This window comes from Amphiura filiformis, chromosome 15 (assembly GCF_039555335.1).
Source record: "Amphiura filiformis chromosome 15, Afil_fr2py, whole genome shotgun sequence".
Classification (NCBI taxonomy): Eukaryota; Metazoa; Echinodermata; class Ophiuroidea; order Amphilepidida; family Amphiuridae; genus Amphiura; species Amphiura filiformis.
In genome coordinates this window covers 19,571,214-19,598,869 of record NC_092642.1, presented here as the reverse complement: position 1 = coordinate 19,598,869, position 27,656 = coordinate 19,571,214, and the positions used below count along the sequence as shown (strand labels likewise).

General features: G+C 36.2%; 2 protein-coding genes across 2 annotated transcripts; both read right to left on the bottom strand.

The window, feature by feature from the left end:
- On the bottom strand, nt 1-13,976 carry LOC140171362 (uncharacterized). Its single transcript, XM_072194604.1, has 8 exons — nt 13,731-13,976; nt 12,634-12,722; nt 12,118-12,273; nt 11,477-11,543; nt 10,570-10,694; nt 7,280-7,402; nt 5,727-5,805; nt 1-4,767 (listed from the first exon to the last, which is right to left on the bottom strand). The coding sequence occupies exons 1-8, from the start codon at nt 13,776-13,778 to the stop codon at nt 4,252-4,254; spliced, it is 1,203 nt and encodes a 400-aa protein (XP_072050705.1). The 5' UTR covers nt 13,779-13,976; the 3' UTR covers nt 1-4,251.
- LOC140171360 (cadherin-23-like) lies at nt 13,877-27,641 on the bottom strand. The gene is made up of 16 exons (XM_072194601.1): nt 27,479-27,641; nt 26,055-26,273; nt 25,022-25,329; nt 23,935-24,054; nt 22,896-23,070; nt 22,086-22,195; nt 21,047-21,281; nt 20,254-20,451; nt 19,813-20,033; nt 18,956-19,136; nt 18,299-18,522; nt 17,085-17,261; nt 16,272-16,379; nt 15,561-15,693; nt 14,588-14,829; nt 13,877-14,008 (listed from the first exon to the last, which is right to left on the bottom strand). Exons 1-16 carry the CDS (start codon nt 27,639-27,641, stop codon nt 13,976-13,978), a joined length of 2,847 nt encoding a protein of 948 aa, XP_072050702.1. The 3' UTR covers nt 13,877-13,975.
- Nucleotides 27,642-27,656: the final 15 nt, after the last annotated feature.

Here is a 27,656-nt window from a genome sequence, read left to right as displayed (position 1 = left end):
CTATATTTTTGTGTGTCTTATTTTGAATAAAAAGTAAGCTTACAAATTGTGGTTATCTTAATTAATTAAGGTTATGCCCTGACTGAGCAGAGCTTGTAAGTATAAATATAGGAGGATGATCCAATTCCATCACATTCTCTGCTGTCCAGCTTTGTTGACAGACCGTAACAACCACTCCCTATCTTTGGGAGTTTCACACCGGTACTTCAATCCCTTTTTCTACATTTTCATGTAGAAAAAGTGGAGATGAGGTTGTTAATTGGACCATCCTCCGTTAAAAGTAGGTAATACACCAAAATTGCTTAAATAGGTTTTCAAAATGTTCTTATTTGATAAATGCGACACAATCTGGTCCATGGAGGCTAAAGGACACATTTTTGAAACTTGAGTTATCATAATTATCACCTTATACAAACATTAGGCTGTCATATATTGAAAACACTAAGAGTATTTCATTTTTTTACTCCATATTTTTGCCTTTTATATCTCAATTCAGAATTTGCCGCCTTTGGCCTCCATGGACCAGATCGTGTCACATATTAATGTTTGATGAAAGAGAGGTCCCATGATCTTTGAAATAGAAATTGAAAACAGAAGATTCCTTTTGTTGGCAATCCAAGAAACTCAACAGTGGACTGCAAGCACAAAAATATTTGTTTTTTTATGAACATATGCCACAGAAAACAATATATTGCTTAATGTAAGTCACCTAACAGTATATACACATTGTACATTATGTCCTGGGATTTTCTTATTTGCTATTTTACTATTTTTTTAATTGTTTTGAATACAACTTTCTACAGCTGCTTCATGAACAGAGAGTAAAACTACATGCTCTTTGAAGGAATATACAGTTATTAGCTATTCCAGTTGAAATTTATACCCTTATCGCCGCCCCATGCTGAATACCCTTCCCTTTTCTGTGTTTTTTTGCTCTAGGATGACTTCAAGTTTGATTTGAGTGGCCCCCGGGGTCTTGCTTTTAAAATTAAATGACTGCACATTGCTTTAAAGCATGTGGCCTTCCACAGAAAGTAAAACTAAATTTTAAGCAATGAAAGACTTGCATGTTGTAAGCGGTATTTCCCAACTATATGGCTGCAAATATGTTTATTTTTCACAATTTTGTGACTTTTTCTATTAATTTTCACATCTCTGGCATATTTAACCCTACAAGTTAGAAAGTAAAAATAAATAAAAATGGAGCTGTTTTTGAAAAGCAGGTAAAAATCACAATTTATTGTAGAAATAATGTTTCACACTATAAGACAACTTTACTGTTACTCTTGTTACCAAACAAAAATGATAAATAGAAAATTTTACACACATACATACATACGTACATTTTTGACCAAAAGCATAATAATAACTTTGTACATCAACATGCGTGCAAACCTGTTAATAAAAACAACAGCAACAAAGCATGTTTGACTCAGAACACCCAACATATTATCACGGTAAACACATACTAAGGTTCTTTATGGTTTCTAAAAATTGTCATGTTGATGCTTTGACCCATTTGGTGTATGTGTCTATTGCTTTAATATCATTTTCTTTTGAGGGGGTTGAGTTAGTAAACCTACTCATGGGGAGAGGGGTAAAGCCCCTATCCCTGCACAGACAGCACTGACTAAACCTAGGTAGCAAAGACAAGAGGCTACCCAGCCATGCAGGCTACCAGTAAATCGTATCATAATGTATTTAATTGGATTGGGTTTATATGGCAATATGTGTAGGTACACCCTCATGTAAGCAAAATCAACCAAATTTTGCTGTGTGCTTCAAGCTCACTTAACCCCCTGGACACTACTGGTCATATAACAGCATTTCTGATTGGTTGATATCTTGAAATGCTCATATTCAATAACCAATTATGACTAGGCTTTAAACTATTTATGGTCAAACTTGCATTTGCAGATTATCTTATTAATACCCTCCTTGATTGGTTCAAAATTGGACACAACATTAATTTTGGCCAATTAGCAGGTAGTTCTTATGGGATTAAGACCAAATTCACCTTGTTATGGGCCACATGGAAGAATAACTAGAATATTACAAACAGTATAAACATGATATAAGACAGTAAAAAAGATATCTATACTACAATTTCACATGATGATATAACCAAATATAAAAATGCTTTGGAAATATAAACTGCCTTTGGCTTCCAGTTGTATAAAGACTCACAACAATATTATACAAAATTCTTCTTAAAAATACATAGCTTTGTAGTCAAAAGTTTTGGCTATAATATATGCTTAGAGCTATCAACAACATTTACATATAAAAAATGGCATATAAGTACAACAGTGCATCCTTATACATAATATATATATATATTTCTTTCCTAATAAACTAATGTGCTATTCAAGTTGAAATCCATACACTTCCTATGGAAGACAACATTAATCTCCCACACAGGGAGTGTGAATTTCAAATGGGATAACCTGAATGGGTGACTCCATTTAAAATAATGCGCCCTGTGTGGGAGATTAAGGTTATGTCTTCCATAGTAGGTGTATGTATCTCAACTGGTATAGCCCAATGCTACTTACTATAGAAGCCTAGCTACATAGTGTTTTTAATTCATAATGTCATATTAAAGCACTTGGAACAATTTATATAAAATAATCTTTAAACATCACTTAAATTGTTCACTTGTATCTTTGATAATACAATGTCACATAACCACCTCGCAAGATTTGGAACCAATACAGATATATTTAAGGAAGTACCCTTCATACTAACTCATTATGGAAACTGGTGTCAAATTGCTAAGTTACCATAACTAACTGTGTGAGGATTTTGATTGGAGAAGAATTCCAGTAATTAAATTATTTGATAAACATCTAGTACAGGTGTTCAAATTCAATGTATTGATTCCTCACTCATCAGTCCCCCAAAAGTGGACTAGAAATATTTGCAAAATTCAAGTTACCAGTTTGGAAGACATCTGTCTGTGCATATACACCATATGATGTAATTTATGCATAATATACTACTCATAAAGGAACATTGAGAGATCCATCAATCCAGGGCTGTCAACTCTCATGCATCCAGCCTGAGTCTCACACATTTAGGCACTTTCTCACGCTAAGGTAGCAAAATCTCACGCCGAGGTAGTAAATCTCACACCAAGGTAGTATAAATCTAAGAAAATCTCATGCATCTTCAAAATAAATTGTTGTCTCTACCCCACCCACTTTTTAGATTCTCGGGTGCATTTATTAGAGGGAGACTTCAATAACCGAGAATACGGTACTCCAATTTGGTCAGCATGAGGACATTTCAGTTTATTAGAATATTTGAGTTTAAATAAATCTGTCCAAAAGAATGTCTGCATCTCCAGATTAATGGGTTCTAACCATAACTGTAACCCAGTATGATAATAAAACAGAATTAGACTTTACTAAAATTATTGGCGGACATTACAGCTGAGACTCTTCGTCGCTTACATCAAAATAATGATACGGTCCCCCATTTGTTAGTGTGGTAGATGTGGTTTTGGAACGTCGTACACGTCTTTCCTCTATAATATCACCGTTATCAAAATCATCTGTCAGACCCATTCCTGTACTAAGCTCCTCATCGGTTGTGTGTGCGCTAGAAAGATGATTGGATCCAACCGAATTTTGGTCTCGCCGTCTGGATTCACGTGGTAGGTGTACGTCATTCCATCAGTGGATGATGCTTGACTTAAGGCATCTTCGTCTCCCATTAGCAAATTAGTTTCCTCATGGGTTTCCTCTGGTACCGGTATCATGCGTGGAACAGCTGAACCAGTGTAAGCTTTAGCCTGTGAGCGCTTCGATGCGTATCCTTTTTGTGATGGCCTCTTGTCTCCTGATATAATCTCGGCTGTTCTGAAATTTTCTTCGACAGTTGATGTGGTGGTGAAAGCAGACATTGGATCGCCGTAATCTTTCCTGTATGGTGAAGCTGCCAAATTCCTATCTAGTGCTCGTCTTCCCCCAGAACGCTCACTGGCCAAAGAAGCTGAAGTAACTGAAGATTGTGAGTGCGAATCCTCGGTCATTTCCGTTATTGGAGTCAACGCATTATCAAATTCAATTTGTTCGCGATAAGCTGCCCGAGCAATGGCTGCTGCAAGTTCATCTTCATCGCTATCAATTTCATCTGGCCTGTGCTTGATATGTACAGAAGTAGGACCGGTATTTTGATAATCAGTAAGCATATCACCTAATTCTCTCAGTTGACCCCTCTGTGCCATATTCTCTTCACGCTGCTCATTCAACATCTGCGGATCTCAAAAGCCTTCTCTTCTGTCAAGTTCCCTTGTCTGTTAAAACTTCCATTACCCTGGTATGATCCACCGCCCTGGAATGATTGCAAACCAGAGGATCCATCGTAATGTTGTCCACTTCCCTGGAATGATTTCAGACCTGAGGATCCATCATAACGTTGTCCGCTGCCCTGGAATGATTGCAAACCGGAAGATCCGTCATATCGTTGTCCACTGCCCTGGAATGATTGCAAACCGGAAGATCTGTCGTAACGTTGACTGCTGCCGGAGAGATTGGAAACGTCTATATATCGTGACATTACAGGATCTGCTGGTTTACGGTTGTCCAGATGCATCATAGAGGCCTGACCAGAATGGTAAAGACCGCCGTTGAGACTTCCATTGAGATGTCTTGATGAAGCTGTATCTGCATCCATCATGGCTTTCTCACTGACTAGTGACGTCATGATGATGGCTTCATGAGCTTCCTCAATGTCATCTTCAAAGAAGTCCATGCTTCTCTCCTAATGTAAAAAGAAGAAAATATGGAAAAAATTGAACAAAATCCTCAATTACTTGAATCATTTGATTATATTTGTTCAACTTTCAATGTGCATTCTTAATTTTACTTTTGTTGATTTTTGGTAGAGGAGTTGGTGGATATCTTTGCTCTAACATTTGGCAGATGGAATTCTCATAAAACAGTAAAATGACATAAGTGTTTGTCTTCTGCATAATTCTACAACTCAAAGAACTTGCAGGGTTTGGCTAAATAAATAACAATTTTATATCTTTTAAAAATAATTAGAATAACAAAAAATGCTAGTGTAAGTGAAGTACAAGTCAAAGGTCATTAGAGATGCCAAGTCAGCTCAATTGGTAAAGTGTTATATTCTGTGGTTTGGCGATGCAAATTCCAGCCTTGCCGCAATTACTGTTACTGGTGAAATAATTCAGCTATCTTGCGATTGCCCTGGGCAAGGAATTATATTAGCTGCTTATTTGCCATTGAAATGATGTAATAATTGGATTAACTACCAATCTACCATAGCAATATGGTAAAACAATTTTTGAAAATATCCCACTTCACTAATACGTTAACGCGGTACCTCTGCATTGAACCCTATCAAGCTGATCACTCGCACCTGTAAGATTAATATATTTGAAAGGAGCGGTATTGTATTCAATCTATGATTGCAGACATACACAAGTGATGAGTACAACCTGCTTGTAGTGCAGTGCGATACATTCAAAAATTGTTTTACCCTATTGCTATGGTAGTTAATCCGATTATTACATCACTTTGACAGCGAATTGCCTTGGTTACCCATACAAGAACTAAGTGAGCTGATCGTGGCTGCGATTATTACTGACTGCTTGTGTACCAAAGCTTGTGGGTTTGTGACTCTGCATAAATCACTGCATTTTTTTAACAGATCAAAAGGTCAAGCATTGAAGGTCAGCAAGGTCACTATAAACATACCTGTGCTTCGTATTCACGTTGGCCAATCAAGGAGATACTATCAGGCCAATCTCCTCCTCCTTTCCATAATGGGTTATCTCTACAGGGGTAAAAATAAAATAAATACAAAATGTTAAACATGAAACAAACTAATACCGGTATATGAATCAAATAGCGTCAATATGGTCCATATTCTGGGACAAATTTTACAAACCGTTATCCATAGGATGCGATCACCCAAAATTTAATCCAATGTTGAGGAAATTTCTTTCAAGATATTTCTTTCAGTACTGATGATCTTTTTCTATAGCTTATGAGATCGGATAGCAATGTTTGCACAGTATTTTTTGTGGGACATGAGAGGGAGAGCATGGCGCAATGGTTACAGTACTTGCCTTTAGTGCATGAGGTCCCGGGTTCAATTCCCGGTGGTGGCGATTTGCTGGGAGATTGACTTGGAAAAAAAAGTCTGAAATTAATTGGCAACTTCTGTAGATTAAATTCAGACTTCCGCTCTCCCTATGGTTCATTTAGAATTGGTTAAATGAATCATGAAAGTACTCCGTCCTTCAGAGGGGACGTTAAGCCGTCAGTCCTGTGTGCAGAGAGCCATACCTGTACATGTATTTCGCAGCCAGTTTTGAAAAGAGTAGGGTGTTAACCCCTGACTGTTCCCAATCCGTCCCGGTGTTCAAATGGACCCCAAATAGAAATAAGCATCAATAGAGGCTTTCTTGGGTTATCCAGGGTTGTCAAAAAATCCGAACAAATCAAATCAAATCAAAGAGCACAGACACATCAAATTGCATTCTGAATATAAGGAATGTCCTTCTGATATCCAATAATTTTGATTTTATGATTCAGAGCATAGATTTGGAACCAAGTATATTTTATGGCAAATTATCAAAAATTTATAATTTTGGCATTTAACAGTCCTCAAAGTAAACTGTATAAATCTATAAATACTATGTACTGAAAGGACAAAATTTTTAAATGATGGACACCTTTTCCTCCCAGCTACATACACTTGAAGTACATATCATTAGATTTATAAAGTTTACTTCAAAAATTATTTGATATCAGGACATTCCTCGTATTCAGAATGCAGTTTGGTGTGTCTGATGCACTCTCAGGTCCGACAAAAAGTACTGTGCAAGCGTTGCTATCTGAGCACTTAAAAGGGATATAGTTATTTAATTTTGACATCCAAACATAAGACCAACTTATTGATATTTTGAAATATGGAAGTTGTGATTAAAAACCTTGAAACTGTTTTCTAAATAAATTCCTGAAGTAAAAAATAGGAACAGAGATGAGGGGAACTACTTTCTTCCACATATTTATATTCATGACCAAGTCCTAAATCAATTAGCATTATCAATGTCAGCTCTACCACCAAGCAGCCATTGAGGTGCACGATATTGGTCATTCAATTTGAGAAATTGCCAAGCACAAAACTGTCATTGATCGAGCGAGGTATGCAACATTAAAATTTTGGATTTTTATAGAAAAATTATGAATTATATAAAAACGAGCGCCTTAAAATAATTGACACATGTGTTTACTTGGCTTACCCAGAGAAGCTCTGTGCATTACTGGCGTTCCTCTTCACTCCATTGGCGGTACCATCCTCCAGTTTGGAAGCATCTTTGCGAGACCCAGTCACAAAGTTTCCTCCGTGGATCTTTTTGAGTAATCTGTGAATGATATCAAGTAAATAAGCCATTACTTAAAAATATCTGTTAACAATCACACCAAAGTTGACAATAATGACAAAATAAGGAAAAACAATAAAAATTGAAAGAAAAAGGGACACATAAAAACTTCAGAACATTGTAACCAAGTACGCCAGAGAGCGTATTAGTTATTAATTCTATTTCATGTCATCTTCTAACAAATATTTGTTCACATTAAATCAACACGGGCAACAAGAATATGAATTTGAATTAAAAAATTTCATACTTGTGTGTAATTCCCCGATAATTATGATAATGTGGACACATGACATACATACATTACATATTATTTACATAACAAGCACAGAATACTGTAGAATTACGTCTAGAAGCATATTATATATGCGTCTAAATGAGCGGTTTGGTTATTTATGAAATATTTACATAACAAGCACAGAATACTGTAGAATTACGTCTAGAAGCATATTATATATGCGTCTAAATGAGCGGTTTGGTTATTTATGAAAGAGACCAAAGGCTGAGAATTTCCACACAAACATCACAATAATTTGGTCTTACAATCATACATGTTTGTATAGTCACCTGTATCAGCAATATAGTTGCTCAAACTCCAAATAATATTTTTGTGGAGGGTGTCTGTCTTTTATTTCTTTTGTCAAAATTAATCTCATTTAGGCATAATGCTTGTAGATGGAATTCTTCAATATACAGAAACCTATGATGCATCTCACATAATTCACAAAATATTGCAAAAATCAATAAACATAATTTACAAGTCGCTGTAAAACTTTTTCTTTGCAAAGATTTCATTTAAATGTGCAGTTGCAATTAAAAATAACAACATGGCATGCAAAGAAGACACTGCAATTCAGTAGATATTTCTGTGCAAAGGCATTCATATTGTGATCCATCACTTGATGGAAATAATTTAGTGACCAGTCCAAAGATTTTATAAAGGACAGTTTGTTTCACAGCAACTTAAAGCTACATAGATGTAGTCAGATATCTAAATGAATGAATAAAATGTGTTATTTTGCATGCACTGGTAATTCCATGCATGTGATGCATCCCACAATCTCTCTGTAGGCATGTTGTCACAGTTGAGTGGTAGGAATGTGTCAGTTTGTCACACTGTATTCATTCAATTGCCTTTTCAAGAATATGAAACAATAAACAAATCTTAAAGTAATACAGTCTCCATCGCTACTGGTTTGACCCCCTCCCTCATTCCACATATACCATCGGCCAATGATAACATCATACATCTTTTTTGATTGGCTGAAATCTTTCCAAAAATGTCATAAAACACAACTTGAAACAAGGCTTCAATATGTTAATTGGGGACATAATATTAATGAGTCATAACCATTGGTGGCCATAGTCAAATGGAAAGATACAATACAACCCTATAATAAGTATCAAACTCAGAGACTGGAAAAGCTCCCAGATGTTTCTTTATTGTGTTACATCTTTATAACTAATCAGAAATTGTGTTATATGTTTAAATTAGCATGTTTCAGTTGTGTGGAGTGCAAGCAGAATCAAACTGGTCAAGTGGAGACTAACCAGCTAATATGAGCCCCCCCCCCTCAATAAAACCCCAAAACAAATAGAATAAATCAAACATGCACTTCATTCACATTAAATAAGACACCTGACAGGCGTACTACAAGTATTACACATGTTCATCATTATGTCACTACAGTATACACTGCATGCATACATGGCAGTGATCATGCATCAAACAACAGTTCAAATTATAACTACCATTATTTTGTTGTAATTCAAATCTGGTTAGAACAGGATCCATCCTGTTTCCTATACTAAAATGACATTCATCACTGATATGCGTTAAGAGAAAAAAGTGTATACAGAATGATGGTAAATAACATGTAAAACAAGTTTTGCTTGTCAAAATCAAAGGTGATTTTATAAACAATTTTGATATTTTGTCCATCTCATTAGAGGACTTAAAGCAGCATTTCATGATCCATAGCCTCATCCATTACTTTTCTCAAAAAGTGTTGAGATTTGTATACAACCAGAAACCTCTGGCTACATAATGCTTGTGTGCAAAAAAACACAGACTTGCGGATTTATTCATTTAGCAAAAATATCTTCAAATTTGTATTTATGTTCTGTTAACAGTCAGAATCAAATGAAATTTGGGGAATAAATTTTTTGTGTGGATATCATACTATGAAAAGAATATGCTAGAATCACAAAATACTCCGTTGAGAAATGATATGCTGATCTATTTTCCTAGGAAACTGGTTTCTGGTTGTGGTTAGACTCAATGTGATTCAGCATAAATAAGTGAGCTAATAATATTTGCTGAGCTACATAATATGATCCAACTTTAAAGACTGGAAAGAAGTCTAGCTACAACTGGAAACCAGGAACAGCTATCAACATGTAAATCAACTTTAGTTTTGACACACACAACTTAATAATTTATAAATCTAGCAATCAGAATGAAATGATGATGATAATGATGTATTTTCTACATTAGGATGGTAAAAAAAAAAAAAAACACCCCGTTTATGGCGGATGAATATTTTCAGTAGGGTTGGCCAGTTGGGATTTGTTTATTTACTTATTTTTAAAATGACCCTAAAATATCACCAAACGCTTGAAAAATCTGACAAAAACTGGATTTTTTAAAACATTTTCAAAATATGTTTGCAAACATATTTTGAAAATGTTTTGAATTTGTTTCAAAAACTTTCCAACGGCTGATTTTACATGATTTTAGCAAAAAATTGTATTCCAAAATGCAAAATCTGGGTCGGTCAGGCCCATGTTTTTTCGTCGCTTTATGTATAAAGAGAGAATTGTTGATTGTCATATTTAGATGAACAATAACCAGTTAAATATGGAATGATTCAAAAGTTCTTTTAGTCTTGAGTTCAACAGTATTTAGAAATCTGTGGTCAAACATGTGGCAGAGACTATGACTAGCTAACTATTGAAGGTCATACCTGTTATCATTTTGGTCTGTCATGGGTGGTTTGGGCTTAACAATAAAATTTTCCATTCTGAAATAATTGTTGCAGAATTTCAAACAATCAAATGAATAAAGTTATTAAATCCTCAATTCAAAGACCTCACATACTAACACACACTAACAAACAAACAAACAAACAAACAAACAAACAAGATCTCACCTTCTGCGCAGACAGCACAAGATAATGATGAAAATAAGTGCTCCAAGGAATAGAAGCAATGCTATGGCAAGCAAGGCCCACTCTAGGATGGCTAGTCCTGCTGCACCTCGACCTCCTAATACAGGCTGCAAAATAACATGTCAAATTTATATTACTATTTTAGTAATTCCCTCAGTTTTAATGTTACAAACTTTACAAAGCATTGCTGTTTATCAGATTATTCCCTCCATTAGCACTGCTGTGGCGCACATTATGTCAAGGGTTAACATCCTACTCTTTTCTATACTGACTGTGAGAGACAAGTACAGATATATGGCATTCTGTACACAAGACCGACAGCTAACATTCCCTCTGAAACTACTCTCAATATTCATTAACCCAAATGTACACCACCATGTGAGAGAGTGGAAGTCTGAATTTAATCTACAGATGTTTTTCTCCCAAGCTACTACCCCTGCAATTTACCTCCACTGGGGATTGAACCTGGAACCTCATACGTCAGAAGCGACATGCCAATTTTGTAACCCTGCTTCTGTTATGGATAATCATATCAGCAGCCAATTATTTGAGGAATTCGGCATATGATTGTTTGTTTATTTCCATTTTTATTCCACTGATTGACATGCCCACTCAATGAATAATAGATTTACAGACTATGGGCTATTCCAAACTACCCCTGTGGAAGATTTTTAGAAATATCTTCCATGGGGGAGTATGGTTTTCAAATGGAATGAACACATTAGGCAGCTCCATTTGAATTCCATACACACTCTGAGAAAGATTAAACAGGAATCTTCCGCAGAGGGTGAGTTTCACATAGAGTTGGTTTATGTGCTAATTCCATTTGAAATTCATACTCCCCCTGCAGAACTGGATTAGCTCAACAAATAAACACATGAATACTTACATAGAAATTGACGACGCCATACTTAATGAGGAGTTCCTCTATGCTGCGATAGTTATCATCAATAACACTGAAAAGAACATAAATAGTAGCCAGCATTAGTGTTGCTACTGTGAACAGGTATTATGTATACACAATGTATATTACACCCAAAATACAACTAGTTTTTACATTATTATTATATAATTGACAATTGCCTGTGTTTTGTTTTATAAGAAGACCAATTAAAACCAATTCTATATGCATCACTCAGGTAAGACTGAAGACATACCTTTAAAGTAACTAATTGCCCCAAGAGACTACAATAAGGGAGGACAGTTAAAATCGTTCACTGAGCTCAGCCAAGGCTCTAGCAAAGGCAAACCTTCAGTGAAGGTATCAAAGCTTAGCTGAGCTCAGTGTACCATTTTGGCTGTACTCTCTTATGTCTTAGGATATGGTTATATGTCTTAGGATTAGAATGGGAATGAGAGATTAGGGTTAAACTTAAGGTTTGGGACCAAATTACTCCCAACTAAAAAATCAAATCATGTAGGGGAGGCATGTGTAAACAAAGAGCAATGACAATGGTCTAATATGTCTGGTGAGAAACCAAAGTGAGGTTGAAGGATTGATTTTGGATTTTCTACTTTTTTGCTACTTACATAAGAATATCATCAGCCGGAATAATTTCATTTGTCTCCCTGTCAATCACATGGATTATCATCATTGTCATGTCATCGTGAGTTACGCCATTTTTGTCGGTGTAATAAGTGATTTCATCCACGATGACAATGCCACCTGTTATATTCTCCAGCAGGCTGCAAATAGGAAGTAAAAACAATTAGTACATCAATAATTTCAATCTGATCATGATTAGAATTAATGGGGACTAACTGCTAGAGGTCCAGTTGGGTAAAAAAGGGCCAACCTATTATGTGGAGGGATCACACAAAGGCTGGTGTTGACCATCATAGCTGATCATCCTGTGAAGACAACTTCGCATATTTTGTACACACCCAATATTGTACACACCTCTATGGGGCCAGCATTTTCAACATATTATATTGTGATATTTGAAAGTTTAGTTTCCCTCACCACATGAGAGGTCAGAGGTCATAAATTTGGATATTGAGTTTCATGAATATGGGTGAAATCTTCTATTTGTCCATATTACTTACTCAACAAGTTCAGATTCCAGTTCTTTCACTCTTTCCAACTCTGCATCAATTACAACAACTACTCGCTGGTTGTTGTCCAAAACATAAATCTGTATCAAATACAAAAAAAACCAAAAAAAAACCACATGAGTATTAAATTGATAATAGTAAACTTGTTGTGACATATCAGCAAATCCTTTTTAACACTCAAGTTTAAAGAAACAAGTTATTGTTCGATTGTGACGTCATCAGAAAGTGTTACTTTTTGTCAACAATCATTTTAGCGAAAAATGATGATCTTTGTATTTTTCTTTCCACTACTGTTATATAGAGGCTGTGCATGTGACGTATCATCCCATAAATATGGCGGACTACTCAAATGCATTCAACAAAAGCATGATTGCAATCTACCGTGACAGTTCATCTCACACACATAACCCTGCACTACGATCAAATAGGTTGATGACAACAATTGATTGAATGGACTGCACTCCACCATAACTATGGTGAAGGACACCGGCTCAAATCCTTTGTTTGGAGCCAATCGATAATTTCATGCAGGGCCTCTATTGCTTAGTACCATAATAGTTGAGGTATTAGTCCATTCAATATGTTACTGAGGAAAATATTGCTGCTGATGACGATGACCCCATGTGTACATTGGCTAAATAAACTGTATTTTAGAACGAAAGGGTACAAGTTTGTGACATACCGTCCCTATCTTATTTTCTCAGACGACTTGACCTTTTGAGGTCATTTAAAAAAGGTCATTTAGTAGACTTGCTTACCAGTCATTTTTGTTATCCTAACTACAGCTAGCACATTGAAAAGTGAACTTGCAATTTGAAGTATGTGGTGTGAAAAAATTCTTGCTGAACATTTTTTGGTTCATTAATATTCATGTTTCAGTTGGAGCAGTTACGTTTTTGACCATGTATTATGCATTATGCTGTATCACCATTTTTAGTTGTCTTTATATAATTTCTTTGGTCTAATCTCTTTAACAATTTATGACAGTTTGTTATTTCTGTAAAGTGTGCTGAGGCTTGTGGATCAACGTCTTAGACATTGTGCCTGTGCATAGCGCACTATAAAATCATTGCGTTTTTTTTTCTTACCCTAACTAAAGCTGTGGCAGTCTTTCCTGTTTCTACATCTGTGGCCATCACTGTCAAATCAAAATAACCACCGACATAACTGGTCAGCAGCTTATTGGTCAGTATGCGGCCAGTTTCTTTTTCAATGAAGAACACGCCCTCTGCTGATTCTGTTTTGCCATTGTTGATGAAATCGGCTATGGTGATTGCGTATCGGATGTTGTTGGAACTGCCGATATCTGGGTCAGTTGCTATGGTTTCTAGAATTAACTCACCAACGTCTGCATCCAATGGCACACCTGTTTGAGAAGACACATTTGAGTTCAAAAACAATATTAGTGATTTGTTTCTCAAAAATTGGCTTCTCTTTAATCTAAGTAAGGTTTTTGATAAGAATTCTATATGATTTGGCTTTCTAAATAATTTTGGAATACCCTCACACTAGTTTTGGGATTAGGACAATTGATGGCTTTACCGGGTTGGCCAGCTCCAGTATAAATCACCCAGAATTACCTATGAAATCTACTTTTTAGCCCTTAAATACCTTGATTTTGGGCTTAAATAGTATAAACTTGCAAATTGATTCACACAACACACAATTTGACCATGATTGGGCTAAATTAGTGTAAAATAAAAACCGACCCTGATACACCACTGGATTAGGGTTAGAGGAAGTAGGGTATAATTTAGGATTATGTGTAACAGGTACAATTGGGGTAATGATAAGGGTGGTGATTAGGGTTCAACTTTGGATTGGTGTTCAGTTTAGTTAAGTCAGTTTAAATGTGAAGGTCTTCCAACTTTATTTCCTCATTTAGAAAAAAAAGCTGAGGTCAAAAGATAAAAAATATAATTTCAAATTTTAAAAACTTTCTTACTTGTAACATAGATAGTTTGAGGAACATAGGTCCATTATCGTTAATATCCGTCAAATGAATCTTCACTTCTTTCAAGTTGTTATTCACACGAGGATCATACGGTCCTGATGAGATACACGATGAATCATTGGTAGCTAACACTAGCAGGGATATGGTAGGTGTGGTTTCACGATCTAAGTCACCAATCACAGTGATGTTGCCGCTGTCTCTGTCGATGGCAAACTGGTTGTTTTCATTGCCCTCTGTGATTAATAATTGTCAAAATAAAGTTATTTAACTTAGCTTTTACCGTAAGTTTCTACAGATCAGTGCTGATTATCAGAAAAGATATCTTACCCTTCCCAGAATCCTTTGCAACATTATATATCCCCTCATTTCATCGCATGACACTCCCATTACTTTGTACAGATTTCCTTTGTGTTTTTATTTGATGAATAGATTGGCAAAACATGGGCCGATAGTCAAAAAATAAACATATTTTGCAAGAACTGGATGTGGTCTGTTTATCGAGGTATATTTTGACACTATCGACCCATGTTGCTGTATATAGCAATGAGTACAGGAAATAAAATTGGGAAAAATGCATATGGGAAGTGTAAGATATCTTCTTTGGTTGATGATCATAATTGTGTTTGGGAGCACTTTAAAAATGTATTGAACACTTATTTGATTCAGTAAATAATAAATGCAAACAATGCCTTATTTGGATTTTGCCCATGGAAGAAAAAGGCTGGCGCTACACAACTTTTCATCCCTATGAGTCACAATCCAATGTACCATAATTCTTATGGCATATAGTACACAAATCTAAGCAATGTCATATCATTTGTTTTAAATTCCTTGTCATGAAGTTAGTTGACAGTCAACTTTAAATACTGCAATTTAAAATTTCAGTAGGGACGAAGTGTGTACATACTTCGAGCACATTTCAAATAATTTACTTTCCCACTGTGTGAATAACACTTAAACTCACCAACAATACAATAGTATATGACAGCATTATCGCCCAAATCCAAATCCACAGCTGGTATGACTGCCCCGACTAAGGTACTAGAATTAGAATGTTCTTCCACTTCAAGATCTTGAGGAGTTGGCTCTTGTGGATCCTGAGAACAACAATTATGGAAAACATTAGGTCTAAATGAAATTTAAAGGAACCAAAGTGGTTTGAAAGAGCAGGAAATACTTAAATTCACTATGTTTCACATTTTGACATAGGAAAGAGGCATTTTTGAAAATTGAGTTACTGTGAATATTACATTATACATACAATAGGCTTTCATTTACTGAAAACACCAAAGGTCTAGCATACTTGGTTCTAAAGTTCTCAAGTTTTTTATGCCTATTTTCTTATGTATTTTATTGTTTTTTTACTCCATATTTTTACCTTGATCTTAGTTTCAAATTTGCCGCCTTTGGCTCATGGACCAGATTGTGTCACATATAAGCGTAAAGGAGCTATTTCAGTTGAAATCCATACACCCCCTATGGAAGACATTACCTTAATCTCCCACACAGGGAGTGTAGATTTCAAATTGCTTGTTTTTGTAAAAGCGTATGCTACTTTGAGTTCGCTAATGCATTAACACACTTATTGCAAATCCCCATGGGCAAAGTCCTACCATCTGTAGTAGGCCTAAAGTTAACACAAATAAATACACAAATAAATACACAATGAGCTTACCAGTCTCTCAAAGAATGGCAGGTTGTCATCCTTATCAGTAATCCTAATAGTCACTTCATAATGGGTAGTCCTGGGTGGTTCTCCACCGTCTGATGCTAGCAATATAAGCTGAAAAAACAACAGGGAATAATTGCATTAGTTTCTCTGGTAACAAACCTTTTAAAGTAGAAATATTAATTATGTCATTAATTCTGGCAAATTAATTTGAGAAAACGGTTTGTTACACGGCAGATTTGCTGGTTTTCAACTAGTTAAGGGCAGGTGACCAGCAGCATTATAAAAGAAAAACACCAATTGTTAGCATTTTATAGCATCTTTTTAATTTGTTCAAAACTCTTTACATTTGCTTGCTGCCTGCCACTAGGACACATCCCACCATGTGGCAGATAACAAGAATGCTGCAGGTATGACTCAATAAAGAAAGATTACTATCTATAACTACCTTAGATCCCCATTATACAACTGGGTGGAGTGGGACAAGGCAGATAATGTGCCTTGCCCAAGAAAAAAACATATTGGCACAAACAGGGTTTGAACCGGCAACCTTGAGATTTTAAGTCTGAATGTTCTAAACATTAGGCCACTATACCTTTCCCTATTGTGTAACCCTTGGATTAACCTTGAAAACAATATTCTAATAGTCTACAATCCTCCTACATGTATGCATTCTGTGATATTTTTAAACATATTTTGGGGCTTATTTTTGGTGATAATGGACTTACTTTAACCCTTAAACACTTGAGGCAGATTGGTTGCATTTGTCCCCATATTTCTATTACTTCAAATAATTGTTTTATTCAATTATGTACTCACATTGTATTCACTCTTTGTTTCCCTATCAGCTGAGAAGTTAGCATAGAGATCTCCAGTGACAGGATCAATATAGAATAGCATGTTATCCTGGTCTATGCTGTATGTCACGTTACCGTTGACTCCGGTATCACCATCTATAGCGATGACGCGGGTGATGTTGTATCCAGCTTCTTCATTCTGAATAAGTGTAAAAATATTTGCATTTTTAGAATAAATGAAGAAATCATCAATTTCTCAGCTCTTTTTCAGTGATTACAGATTAATATGACACAAAAAAATTATACCTTTTCAAATAATTTTGAGTCACAGAGACTGACCCTACAGACATTATTTTGACCCATCTTTGTAAACAAACAAATAAACATTTTGGCATGTTGCATGGATTTTAAATTAAATTTCGGATTTATATAGTGCCTTTTCTCCAGATTTAAGAGAACTCAAAGTGCTGTAACTTCGCTGCCATGGTGAATCATCACAATCAGATCGCATCAACTAGGCCAGTTGCTGCCGAACGGCGCAAACCTATCCGCACTTAGATTGCAACATCCACCAATTATCTGTGCAGCTCCCCAAATTCCATTCGGTGAATGAAGTTTTTGATAACCAAACAACTAATCACAAATTTTTGCTATACAGAAGGAAACTGGAGATCCCAAGGAAACCTGCGAGTAGAGCGAGCATGGAATCGGGATAAACCAAGTGCACATGAGTCCTTGGGCTGCACGGGGCTTGAACCCGGGACCTCAGTGGTGCAAGGGAGGGAACAATCGTGAGGAACAACCACTGCGCCAACTCAGAAGGGCTGATATAAATGATCTGTATCCTTAGCAAACACAAAATGTGTTTGTAACATTTTCAAAAGGGTGCACAAACCAGAAAATATTTTAACCAAATTTTCAACATTTTTTAAAAGTTGCCATAAAACATACATGTTATTTAAGTGCAAACATTTGATGTCTGCAAAAAATATTTTTGATATACAGAATATATAAAAACATTTTTTTCTAATATTTAAATAACACAGCAATTAAAGGGATTTTAAAAATCTTACAACTTTTTGAATAATGTTTTAAAAACATTCATATTTATGTTTGCTGGGTTGCACCAAAGGTGTACTCATATATTTGTGCTATTTTCCTTAGCTTTCATTAATGACTAAAGAGTTTCATAAAACTTTGGTCCCAAATTGATGAATTTTTACAACAATGACTCACCTCAGGAAGATAAAGAATTTCTCCCCTTCCTGGAACAATGAAAGTTGGTGCTCTATCGTTAGTGTCACCGATGGTGATGAGGACATGCGTGGTACCAACCAATGAAGGGTCGCCTTGGTCACGAGCCTCAATCTCAAGATCAAACTCATACACAGGTGGGTTGAGGCTTGTGATGGGATTAGCGACGGTAATGGCACCAGTACTCTCTTCTATCTGGAAGGTATCTGTATAGGGGATGAGAATGAAAAATTTGGTTTCGGTTCTACAAGTTAGAAAAAGCTACAGTAATGTTAAAGGCTGAAATATAGTTTGACGTCTTACTATCGTTTCTGTATTGCGACAACCGCATTGGCAAATTTATCACAAGAATAATTTGTTATTATAGCATGATAACATTATAAACAATTAATGAATAGTTATTAATTAAAACAATTTTCTCTATAGAGCAGAGTTCAAGTGCACAGAAATTGTCCCATAATGCAATGCATTTGCAATGCCGAATTGCCTTATTATCTTACACTTTATAATATAATGCATCATTCATACATGCACATTATAAGATCAAACAACAAGTATCACTTCCAACAAATGAGCGTGGGCAAAATTTCAGTTTTATAACTAGTTTAAATACTCTATCACAATAGCATTTTAACCTACCTCCAATATTGCCAGATACGATATGATAGGTAACCCTGCCATTCTCTCCCAGGTCTCCATCTTGAGCTGGTAGTAAGATAACCAGCGATTCAACATCCGTATTCTCCTGAAGTCGTTTGGTGTATTCATCAGCCGTGAATGTTGGCGTGATGTCGTTCTCATCTGTTACTTCAATAGTTACCTTAAGAAAATAGAGGACGAATATCAGATAGAGGTTAACAGTTGTTTAAAATGGATTTGATTTCCACATTTCATCATGAGGAGAGCGTGGCCGAGTGGTTAAGGCGTTGGACTGTAAATCCCAGGATCGAGGGTTCGAAAACTGAGTAGGTCCGTTTGAGTTTGCCTGGCTCTTTGTGTCCTTGAGCAAAGCACTTCACTCTACATGCTTAGTGCTTCGGAGGGCACTTTAAGCCAAATCGGGACTCGACCGCCATCTTGATAAAGGCATGGAGCAAAAATTGGAGGTATTCGTTTTTCCTCGGAATGTGCTCAAGGCATTCATTGTCATGCAAGCGTGACATGGATGATGGGCGCATTTGAGAGGTGAACTTGATACGACCTGCACGCGAGTACCAAGACCCTTCAGATGAGTTGTTTTCGTTCGTCTGCTCGCTCCGTCGGCAAGGACCTGAATACTCCCAATTTTCTCCCAATTGGGAGTCACGGTTCTCCTTCTTTAATTCTGTGGTTTTAACCAGTAGATTGGAGGTTTTCACACTGAAAAGCACAACATAATATACTTAAGTTTGATTCCTCATGATAAACAATGCAAAAGTGACAGGTGAAAAGTTGCATCAAAAAAATTGCCCATTGTTCGTTACTAGCAAGCCAATTCAGTTTAAATTTGCACTTACTAGAGCTGTATCTTTGTACTGGGGTGCAGTATCATCTCTAGCTTCTACAATAAGAGTATATCCATCTCGCATCTCCCTATCCAGATTGTCTGCTACTAATATAGCACCTGTCAGACGATCTATGGTGAACTTGTTATCGTCGTTGCCGCTAATTATGAAGTATCTGATGTCTCCGTCACGATCACTGTCTATAGCTGCTAATAGTCCCACTTCATGAAACTCTGAAGAATAAATGTGGGGAAATTTTTAAGCAAGGATAACGGTGAAGAAAACAACATACTTTTACAATAACATATTCTAACAGTCCTGCAACACATTATATTCATTTAAAATTAATTTTGCAAAATTGAGAAATAGCAATCACTAAAAGGATCCTTGTTCTTTTTCCATCTGAGTTAACAATCTTAGTTGTTGGACCTAGTAGTTGTGAGGCAAGCTTACCTGGGCTGTTTTCTTGTACTTGAAATTCATATACGTCAAATACAAATGTAGGTCCCTGGTCGTTAGCATCGCTGATATCAATCTGAAGCGTTGTCGTAGATGTGAAACCGCCCTCGTCTTCAACTTGAATAACGAGGTTGTAGATGGGTTGCGTTTCAAAGTCTAGTGGTTTAGTTATGATGATCTCACCGGTTTCAGCTGCAAGAAAATGAAGGATATGAAAAGTTAAGATGCAAAATGCAACATCCAAAGGCTACCTCTTGTATTTTTGTATTAAATATCGTTACTTTATGCAATGGGATACTTTGTAATTGCTCATTACGTAGTAGTGCAAGTATGGTATTGAAAGCTTGCAATCATTATAACAACAGAAGTGAACATTAATAAAAATAACACTATTAATAACAATGCCAAGGGTGGCAATTTCTGAAAGGGGACATTTATTAGAGCTAATTTTTTGGATGAATCGGGGTCAAAATCAAAAAATCCAACTTCCTGTTTGTTTCTGGGTTCAAATCCAATATGGTGCCACCTAAGAAAACAGCTTTATTATCAGTAAAGATAATCATCATTATCACTGAGAAATATTTTCTGTAAGTGTATTTTTATGTAAGAATGTGATTTACTTACTTCCTAAATTTAAAGTGCCACTGTAAATGTGGCAATAAACTTGATTCAAGTTTTAAGTTAGTTTTTATTTGTAAGTTATAGTGCTTGCTATTGTTTTTGCCATCTTATTTTGACTTATAATTATAGGTCTAAAACCAAATCCTCATCCTAAGTGTTAACTTACGATGTATAAAGAATGTATCATTAGCGTTGCCTCCTATGATAGTATAAGTCAGATCACTGTCCAGATCCAGATCCTCAGCTACGATAACGATTACAGGACTACCAACAGGTGCCACCTCAGATACTTCCCTCATGTATGGTCCATCAGGGAAGAATGGACTGTTATCATTGATGTCACCTATGTTGACTGTAATGGTAGTATTGGATATCATAGCTGGGTTACCACCATCAGATACCTGCAAAGGAACATATCAAAATATTATCATTGCATTGGTAGCAGTCGCATGATTCTCATTTCAGGCTTGGCGGTCTTTCACTAGTTACAGCAAAAAGTACTCATGTCGGCCATGACATATCCATTTGTAAGGGCTACCTCAAAATTGATTTTTAATCCACCATAAATGCTGCAATAGACATGTTGTGGTCACATTTTGAAAAGCGCAGTATTTTGATTTGGTATATTCAAGCTTCATAGCTGTTGCCAATAACAATGACAACAAAAGATTATTGTTATCCTGTATTTTGACTGCTTGGTATTTGTAGACAGGTATGTCAAGTAATGGATCACATATGTTTTTCTTATGAAAAGGAATGGGGAATATTATCTACTTAAATGATCTGTAACTTTTGTCAAAGTGAGGTGAAGAAACAGTGGATGCTGTACTTCAAGTATTTTGATCACATTTGCACATCTATAATCTGTTGTGTTGCATCAAGTTTGTTTGTGAAAATGAAAAGCAAGAAACCTTAAATTTAGTCTCAAAAGAATTGCCGTTCATAAACAACTTAGTAAAAACTCAGCTTTAACACCTACCAATTGGTTACAAGAAGACTATTATGATTTATTGAGCCAATCAGCAACATGGTTAGAATGGTGGTAGGGCTGAAGAGGATTGAGCTTAAATATTAAGAAGCTGTATTATAATTGGTCAATTAGTTGAATATATTACATAATGAACCAATCATAATTGCTGTAAGAAATGCAGTAGTTCTTTGGGAATACATATTCTAGCTAACTGAAATCATAAACAATAACCTACCTGAACATTAATTATGATGGTATCTCCATAAGTAGAGTTGTCTCGATCTAATTCGTCCTTTGTGAAGATTTCACCGGTAGTTTCATTGATGTAAATCAATTGGTCACCATCTGAAAAAAATATAACATTTTAATTTTTATTGAAAGACTTTAGGGGAAAGTCATGACCTATGATATTCACATACCTTGCCAGACTACCTGGAGAGAGAGGTATTAGGCGACTATTAACGGCCATCTAAGCTTTGCGGGTGTGGTGGGGATATCTATTATTCTATACCTGGTGGGTTACTGATGTCAGTGCACATTTCATTGGGTGCAGCTTCATAAGAAATAAGCACACATTTAAAGATGCCATACAGATTGTGAGTGTGAAACAGCTCCCTTAATGCATTTGCATCACTGACTCGCTGAGAAAAAGAATAGTAAACCCATAGACATGAACAAGAACAAATCAAGATCCTGGACCTGCTGCAGCAACAATAAGTGTTTACTGTCCATATGATTATTATGACTGTTGTCTAAACAAAATAAACCTGAATTAAATCAGCTAACTTGTTAGCTCAGTAGGTAGAACACTTGACCAGTAAATCAAAGGCCCAAGGTTTGAATCCTGGATGGTCAATGGAAGTTTTTTTTCACTGAAGTTAAAATCCAATTTTACTGAATTTAATCACTTTTTAAATTGTAAAATACTATTTTCTTGAACAATTACTGCGCTATGTACACAACCATGGTATATTAAAATCAAAAAGTGAAACTCTAGCTAACTATGAATAATGCACCCAATATCTTTGATGGATTCCAAATTTACCTTCAGGTTGAGTTCCCACAATGACAAAGATAAGAGTCTGATCAGGATTATCAGGATCAACTGCATCAATGACACCAACAAGTGTGTCAGGAGGCTGACCCTCAGGAACAGTCACACTAATTTCTGGCTCAACTATAGGAGCAAACTCATTGCTGTCTAGTACTTCAATCACAACCTGGATGAAGACAAAATAACAGTTACGTTACTACTGCCTTAAACAAAATGTGCACTTTTACTTCACAATGTAACCCCCTGGATTATGTCCATAAAGGTGGATCACACAATTTTATCACTTGCTGTTGTCATCTTGATTGACTGGCTTCATTCCCCACCTAAGGAATATCACCCTGATTATTGTGATATGAGAAGCAAAATGCGCATTGGTATGGATTTTCACCGTGTTGTGGCAGTGATGTCAGTGCACATTTCATTGGGCGCAGCTTCAAATCAAAGCTCTGGTGTACACATGCAAGCGCTTAAAGATGCCACATAGTTCCGCAGGCAAAACAACTGCCTCAACGTGTTGACGTCACTGCCACATCAGGCTGAAAAATGGTATGATGTCCAGAAGTCACAAGTTTGACTCATAAAATTCATATAAAACATTATTTAAGCCAAAATATATCAGATTGTGAATGAAAACTATTGGTTTTCCACAGATTCTAAGTCATCATTTTGATACAGATGTGGCGATGTTGTGATTATGAAGCTGTTGCCAAGCAGCTACCAGTGAATATATTCCTTTTGTGTATACTATAGGACAATTAGCCTTTTTGAAGTATGGCATGCACAAAAGGAGGGCAGTCTTCAATCTGGGTAAAACCCGGCAAATTCAAAAGACTTTACCCACTTTATGCAGCGCCATCCTATTGTATCCGCCATATCATGAAAAGGCTAATGAAAGAAAGCTTAGAATCACAAATTTATAAACAAGTGGAACAGTACAAAATTGGCAACCCAAAAAAAATAATTGTACCAAAATTTCCACTTTTACAGACCTGAACAACTTAAAAAAAACCCCACAAATTTGATACATTACCTCAACAGAGCTTTCTCTCCTATTAGAAGCCAATCCTCCAGTGTTATCACTGGCTCTCACAGTCAGTGTGTATTGAGAACGAGTCTCCTTGTCTAATGGTCGGTTTACATAGATAACACCCTGAAAGGAAAGAACATAGTCAATACAACTTATTGTCAACACAGTAAATGATATTAAAACTGAATAACAGAAGCATACCTGATGGAAAGGGAAACACTTGTTTTGTGTCCTGTTTTCTTGTTGGAGAGTAGATGACATAGAAAAAAATCATTGATGCAAAAGTAACACAACAGTTCAATTCTGACAGGTCCCAGGTAAAATGACTAAAACCCAACTAAAACTTGTCAACATGTGTCACATATGCCAGTTGTAAAATTTTCCACCAATTACCGTCAAGTCTTCTATAAAAAGTTAACTCAGTCCCATTCCACCTAAAATTTTCCTTCTGATGATTTCCATGAGTGTGCGAAAGTTATTTGGAATAGATAAGTTGGTCATATTCACTTTTTTTCACACAATCATGCAGATGAGTCATTTATCTCTAAATTTTACTTGAATTTATATTCTTCGGCAAAGTTTTTTTCAGCAGTCTGTTGATTTGGTACTGTTTACAGCATCAACACAGAAGTGGGGTTCTGATTGGCTAATTGAATTATGTCATCATCACATCAGTACCTCATCCGCTGATCAGTGCAAGCTACATAGCAATGCATGCCTTAGTTCTTCCACGCGATAATCAGGAAGAATGACACCACTCAAGGACCTTACTGAATACTTGTGAGTTTTAATAATATCAATAACATGAATAAATTATATCTGAAGGATCATTACATCGTTGGGAAGGAAAAACCTCCCATTTGTTATTGGCCTCTGAACATGTTTAAAGCAAAACCTCCAATGAAACCTGTTGGCAGTTTTGTTTTAAACATGTTCAGGGGCCAAAAGCACAAAAAGTTTTTGCTGCCCAATGACGAGTCCAATTTTCAGTAGCCTTTGAAATGGGCAAGAATGTTAACAGCATAAATAAAATTACTTGATCATATCACATTTATGTAAGTGCTTATTTCTATATAAACAAATAACTTACTGTGCGGGGATCAATTCTAAATGCATTACCAACGTTGCCTCCTCTGATTACATATGTCAAATTCCCAAATACGCCAATGTCCAGATCGGTTGCCGTGATAACCACAACCTCTGTCCCTATCTCTGCATTCTCAGATACATTTCCTGTGAACTGTTCTTGGTCAAACATGGGGTTGTTGTCATTGATGTCGGTGATCTCCACATAGATGGGGATGACTTTGGTTCTACCTCCGCCATCAACTGCTCCGATGGTAAAGTTGACCCATGGTAGTTCCTCTCTGTCGATAGGGTTTCGCACAGTGATGACACCTGTAAACCAAAGAGTTGCAATAAAACTGTATGGACCTTTAAGGCAATAATTCTAAATAATAGTAAAAAAATGAAAATAGCTTGTGCCAAAAAATCTGTGGAAAATTGATAATTCAACATAAAAAGTCAAAATCCATGGTTTACCTGTCATTCTTCGCAATTGCAGATTCTCCCTAGCTAAAGTTTGCTAAATGGTTTATAATGTGTATCTTGGACTAGAACACATAATTAGAATAAGAGAACCAAGACTCCCTATACCGCCACATAAAATCGCGCCGCCAGCTATAGGGAGAAAATTGGGGTATTAGGGTCCTTGCCATTGGTGTGCAGAGACAAACGAAAACAATTATGCGTCTCATCTTCAGCGTCTGGCAATTGACACGTTTCACTATGATGCGTGTCAAATTACGCTTAGTAGGCGATGACGCGTTTGCACGACAACAGATGCCTCAAGAGCATTCTGAAGGAAACCGAATACCCCCAATTTTAGCTCCATGCCTGTATCAAGATGGCGGTCGAGTTTCGATTCTCCTTCCCTAATTCTGTGGACTAGAATGATCTGGGAATTCCTGTTAAGTGCGTATAAGCTTGTGGATTGCATAGAGCACTTTTTAATTTTTTTAGCTCTAGGTTTAAACACCTGTACTCCATTTGCTATGCCAACATTTGATTCTGATTATTATTTAACATTTATATGTATAGGTATCTATTTCAATCCATTTTACCTGAACTCTGATCCAAGTCAAAGACATTATAATCCAGATCACCAAGATAATAGTTAATCTGTCCATTAACACCCTCATCCAGATCAACTGCATCAACATCTATGACAATGGTGCCTCTTGGAGATCCTTCTTGAAGCTGAACAAGAATGAAAGTTGTTCCTTCTGGCTGGAAGATGGGGTCATTGTCATTTTCATCTGAGATGTGGATGGTAACTTTGGCTGTGTGGGAAAAAGATGATATTAGTTAATGTCATCGATGTGTCGTGTGTTTTAAGTGGTACTCAATTTAAAATTGACAGCACTTTTGGTTGGAGTAAAGTTTGGCTAATGGGTGTACTGTTAGGGTTAGGAGTTAGGGTTGATCCTTTGTGTAATTATTTTGAGTAAGCTAATCCAACTCTAACCCTAATCCTATCCCTAACCCCAAGCCTAATCATAATCCTAATGCTAACCCTAATCCTAACCCTAAACTAACCCTTATCCTAACCTTAACCCTAACCCTAATTTCATGTAAAATTACATGAAGGAATAACCAGAGTTAGGGCCAGAATTTATCTATTCATTTATTTCTTATGTAACCTGGGGTGACCAATCAATGCACTGGCACTGTTCTCCCTTGGTTTCCATGTATTCCCAGAATCAGACACCATGAAAGACATGGAATCTTAGTGGAACTTCTACACCATTGTAATATCATTGCAGAAATTAAAAACTCTTTAATAGAAAAATGTAGTAACAAACTACTTGCATTCAGGCCCTGAAATGGGCTATTCCATTTAAAATCCACAATACCCCTGTGGACAATTTTGGAAATATCTTCCACAGGGGGAGTATGTTTTTCATATGTAATTGGTCAGGGTTAATCATTTTGAAACCCATACTCCCCATGTATTATGGCTTTATGATATCTTCCCCAACTGGAGTAAGTATTTCAAATGAAAGTTACCAAATTATGTATTCTATTCAAAATTGATACTCCCTCTGTGGCAGACTTTACCTTTACCAATCTTCCACAGGGGTAGTGTGGATTTTAAATGGAATAGCCCAATGATCATACAGGTGCCAAAATAATCATGCAGCACAAGTCATAAATGGTTTCTTAAATGTGGTCTAGTGATTCAGACTATCTTATATTTAAAAATCAGAATTTATAAAGCAAGACCATATTGAAAAAAAGCAGATGAAATATTTCCTGGAGGATTTTTCAGAAACCTTTAATGCTACTTTTATACCATATTGATCTTGTTGCCTTTACACGATGGTTAAACATATTTCACTTTTTACATTAGTTTTTGAATGTTAGATAGAACACTATAAAATGCTTTGAAGAAAACAATGGCATTTGAAAAGAAAATGTATTTCATTTAATAATTTCCAGCAGGTTCCATGGTTAAGTAGGTAATGTTAAGAGATGTTCAATTTACCATTAGGGTCACTGGTAACACCAGAAAAGTCTGACACAGCATTGTCTGTTGCAGAGATTTCCAAACGGACAGTTACAGCTGTCTCCCTGTCTAGTCCTCCACTAACGTAGATTTCACCGGTCTGTGTGTTCACTGTAAACCAACTTCTGATATTATCATCCATTGTTAATTCAACACC

Bases quoted from the DNA above. Each gene is read 5' to 3' on its own strand.
- LOC140171362 (XM_072194604.1), bottom strand. From the start codon at position 13,778: ATGGCCACAGATGTAGAAACAGGAAAGACTGCCACAGCTTTAGTTAGG. The intron at 12,274-12,633 runs GTAAGTAATATG...TCCTATTTGCAG, and splicing joins CTGGAATCTGAACTTGTTGA to CCTGCTGGAGAATATAACAG. The intron at 7,403-10,569 runs GTGAGATCTTGT...TATCATTCACAG, and splicing joins TTGTGCTGTCTGCGCAGAAG to ATTACTCAAAAAGATCCACG.
- LOC140171360 (XM_072194601.1), bottom strand. From the start codon at position 27,641: ATGGATGATAATATCAGAAGTTGGTTTACAGTGAACACACAGACCGGT. The intron at 23,071-23,934 runs GTAATGTATCAA...GTCTTCATCCAG, and splicing joins GGAGAGAAAGCTCTGTTGAG to GTTGTGATTGAAGTACTAGA. The intron at 22,196-22,895 runs GTAAATTTGGAA...TATTTTTTTCAG, and splicing joins TGTGGGAACTCAACCTGAAG to ATGGTGACCAATTGATTTAC.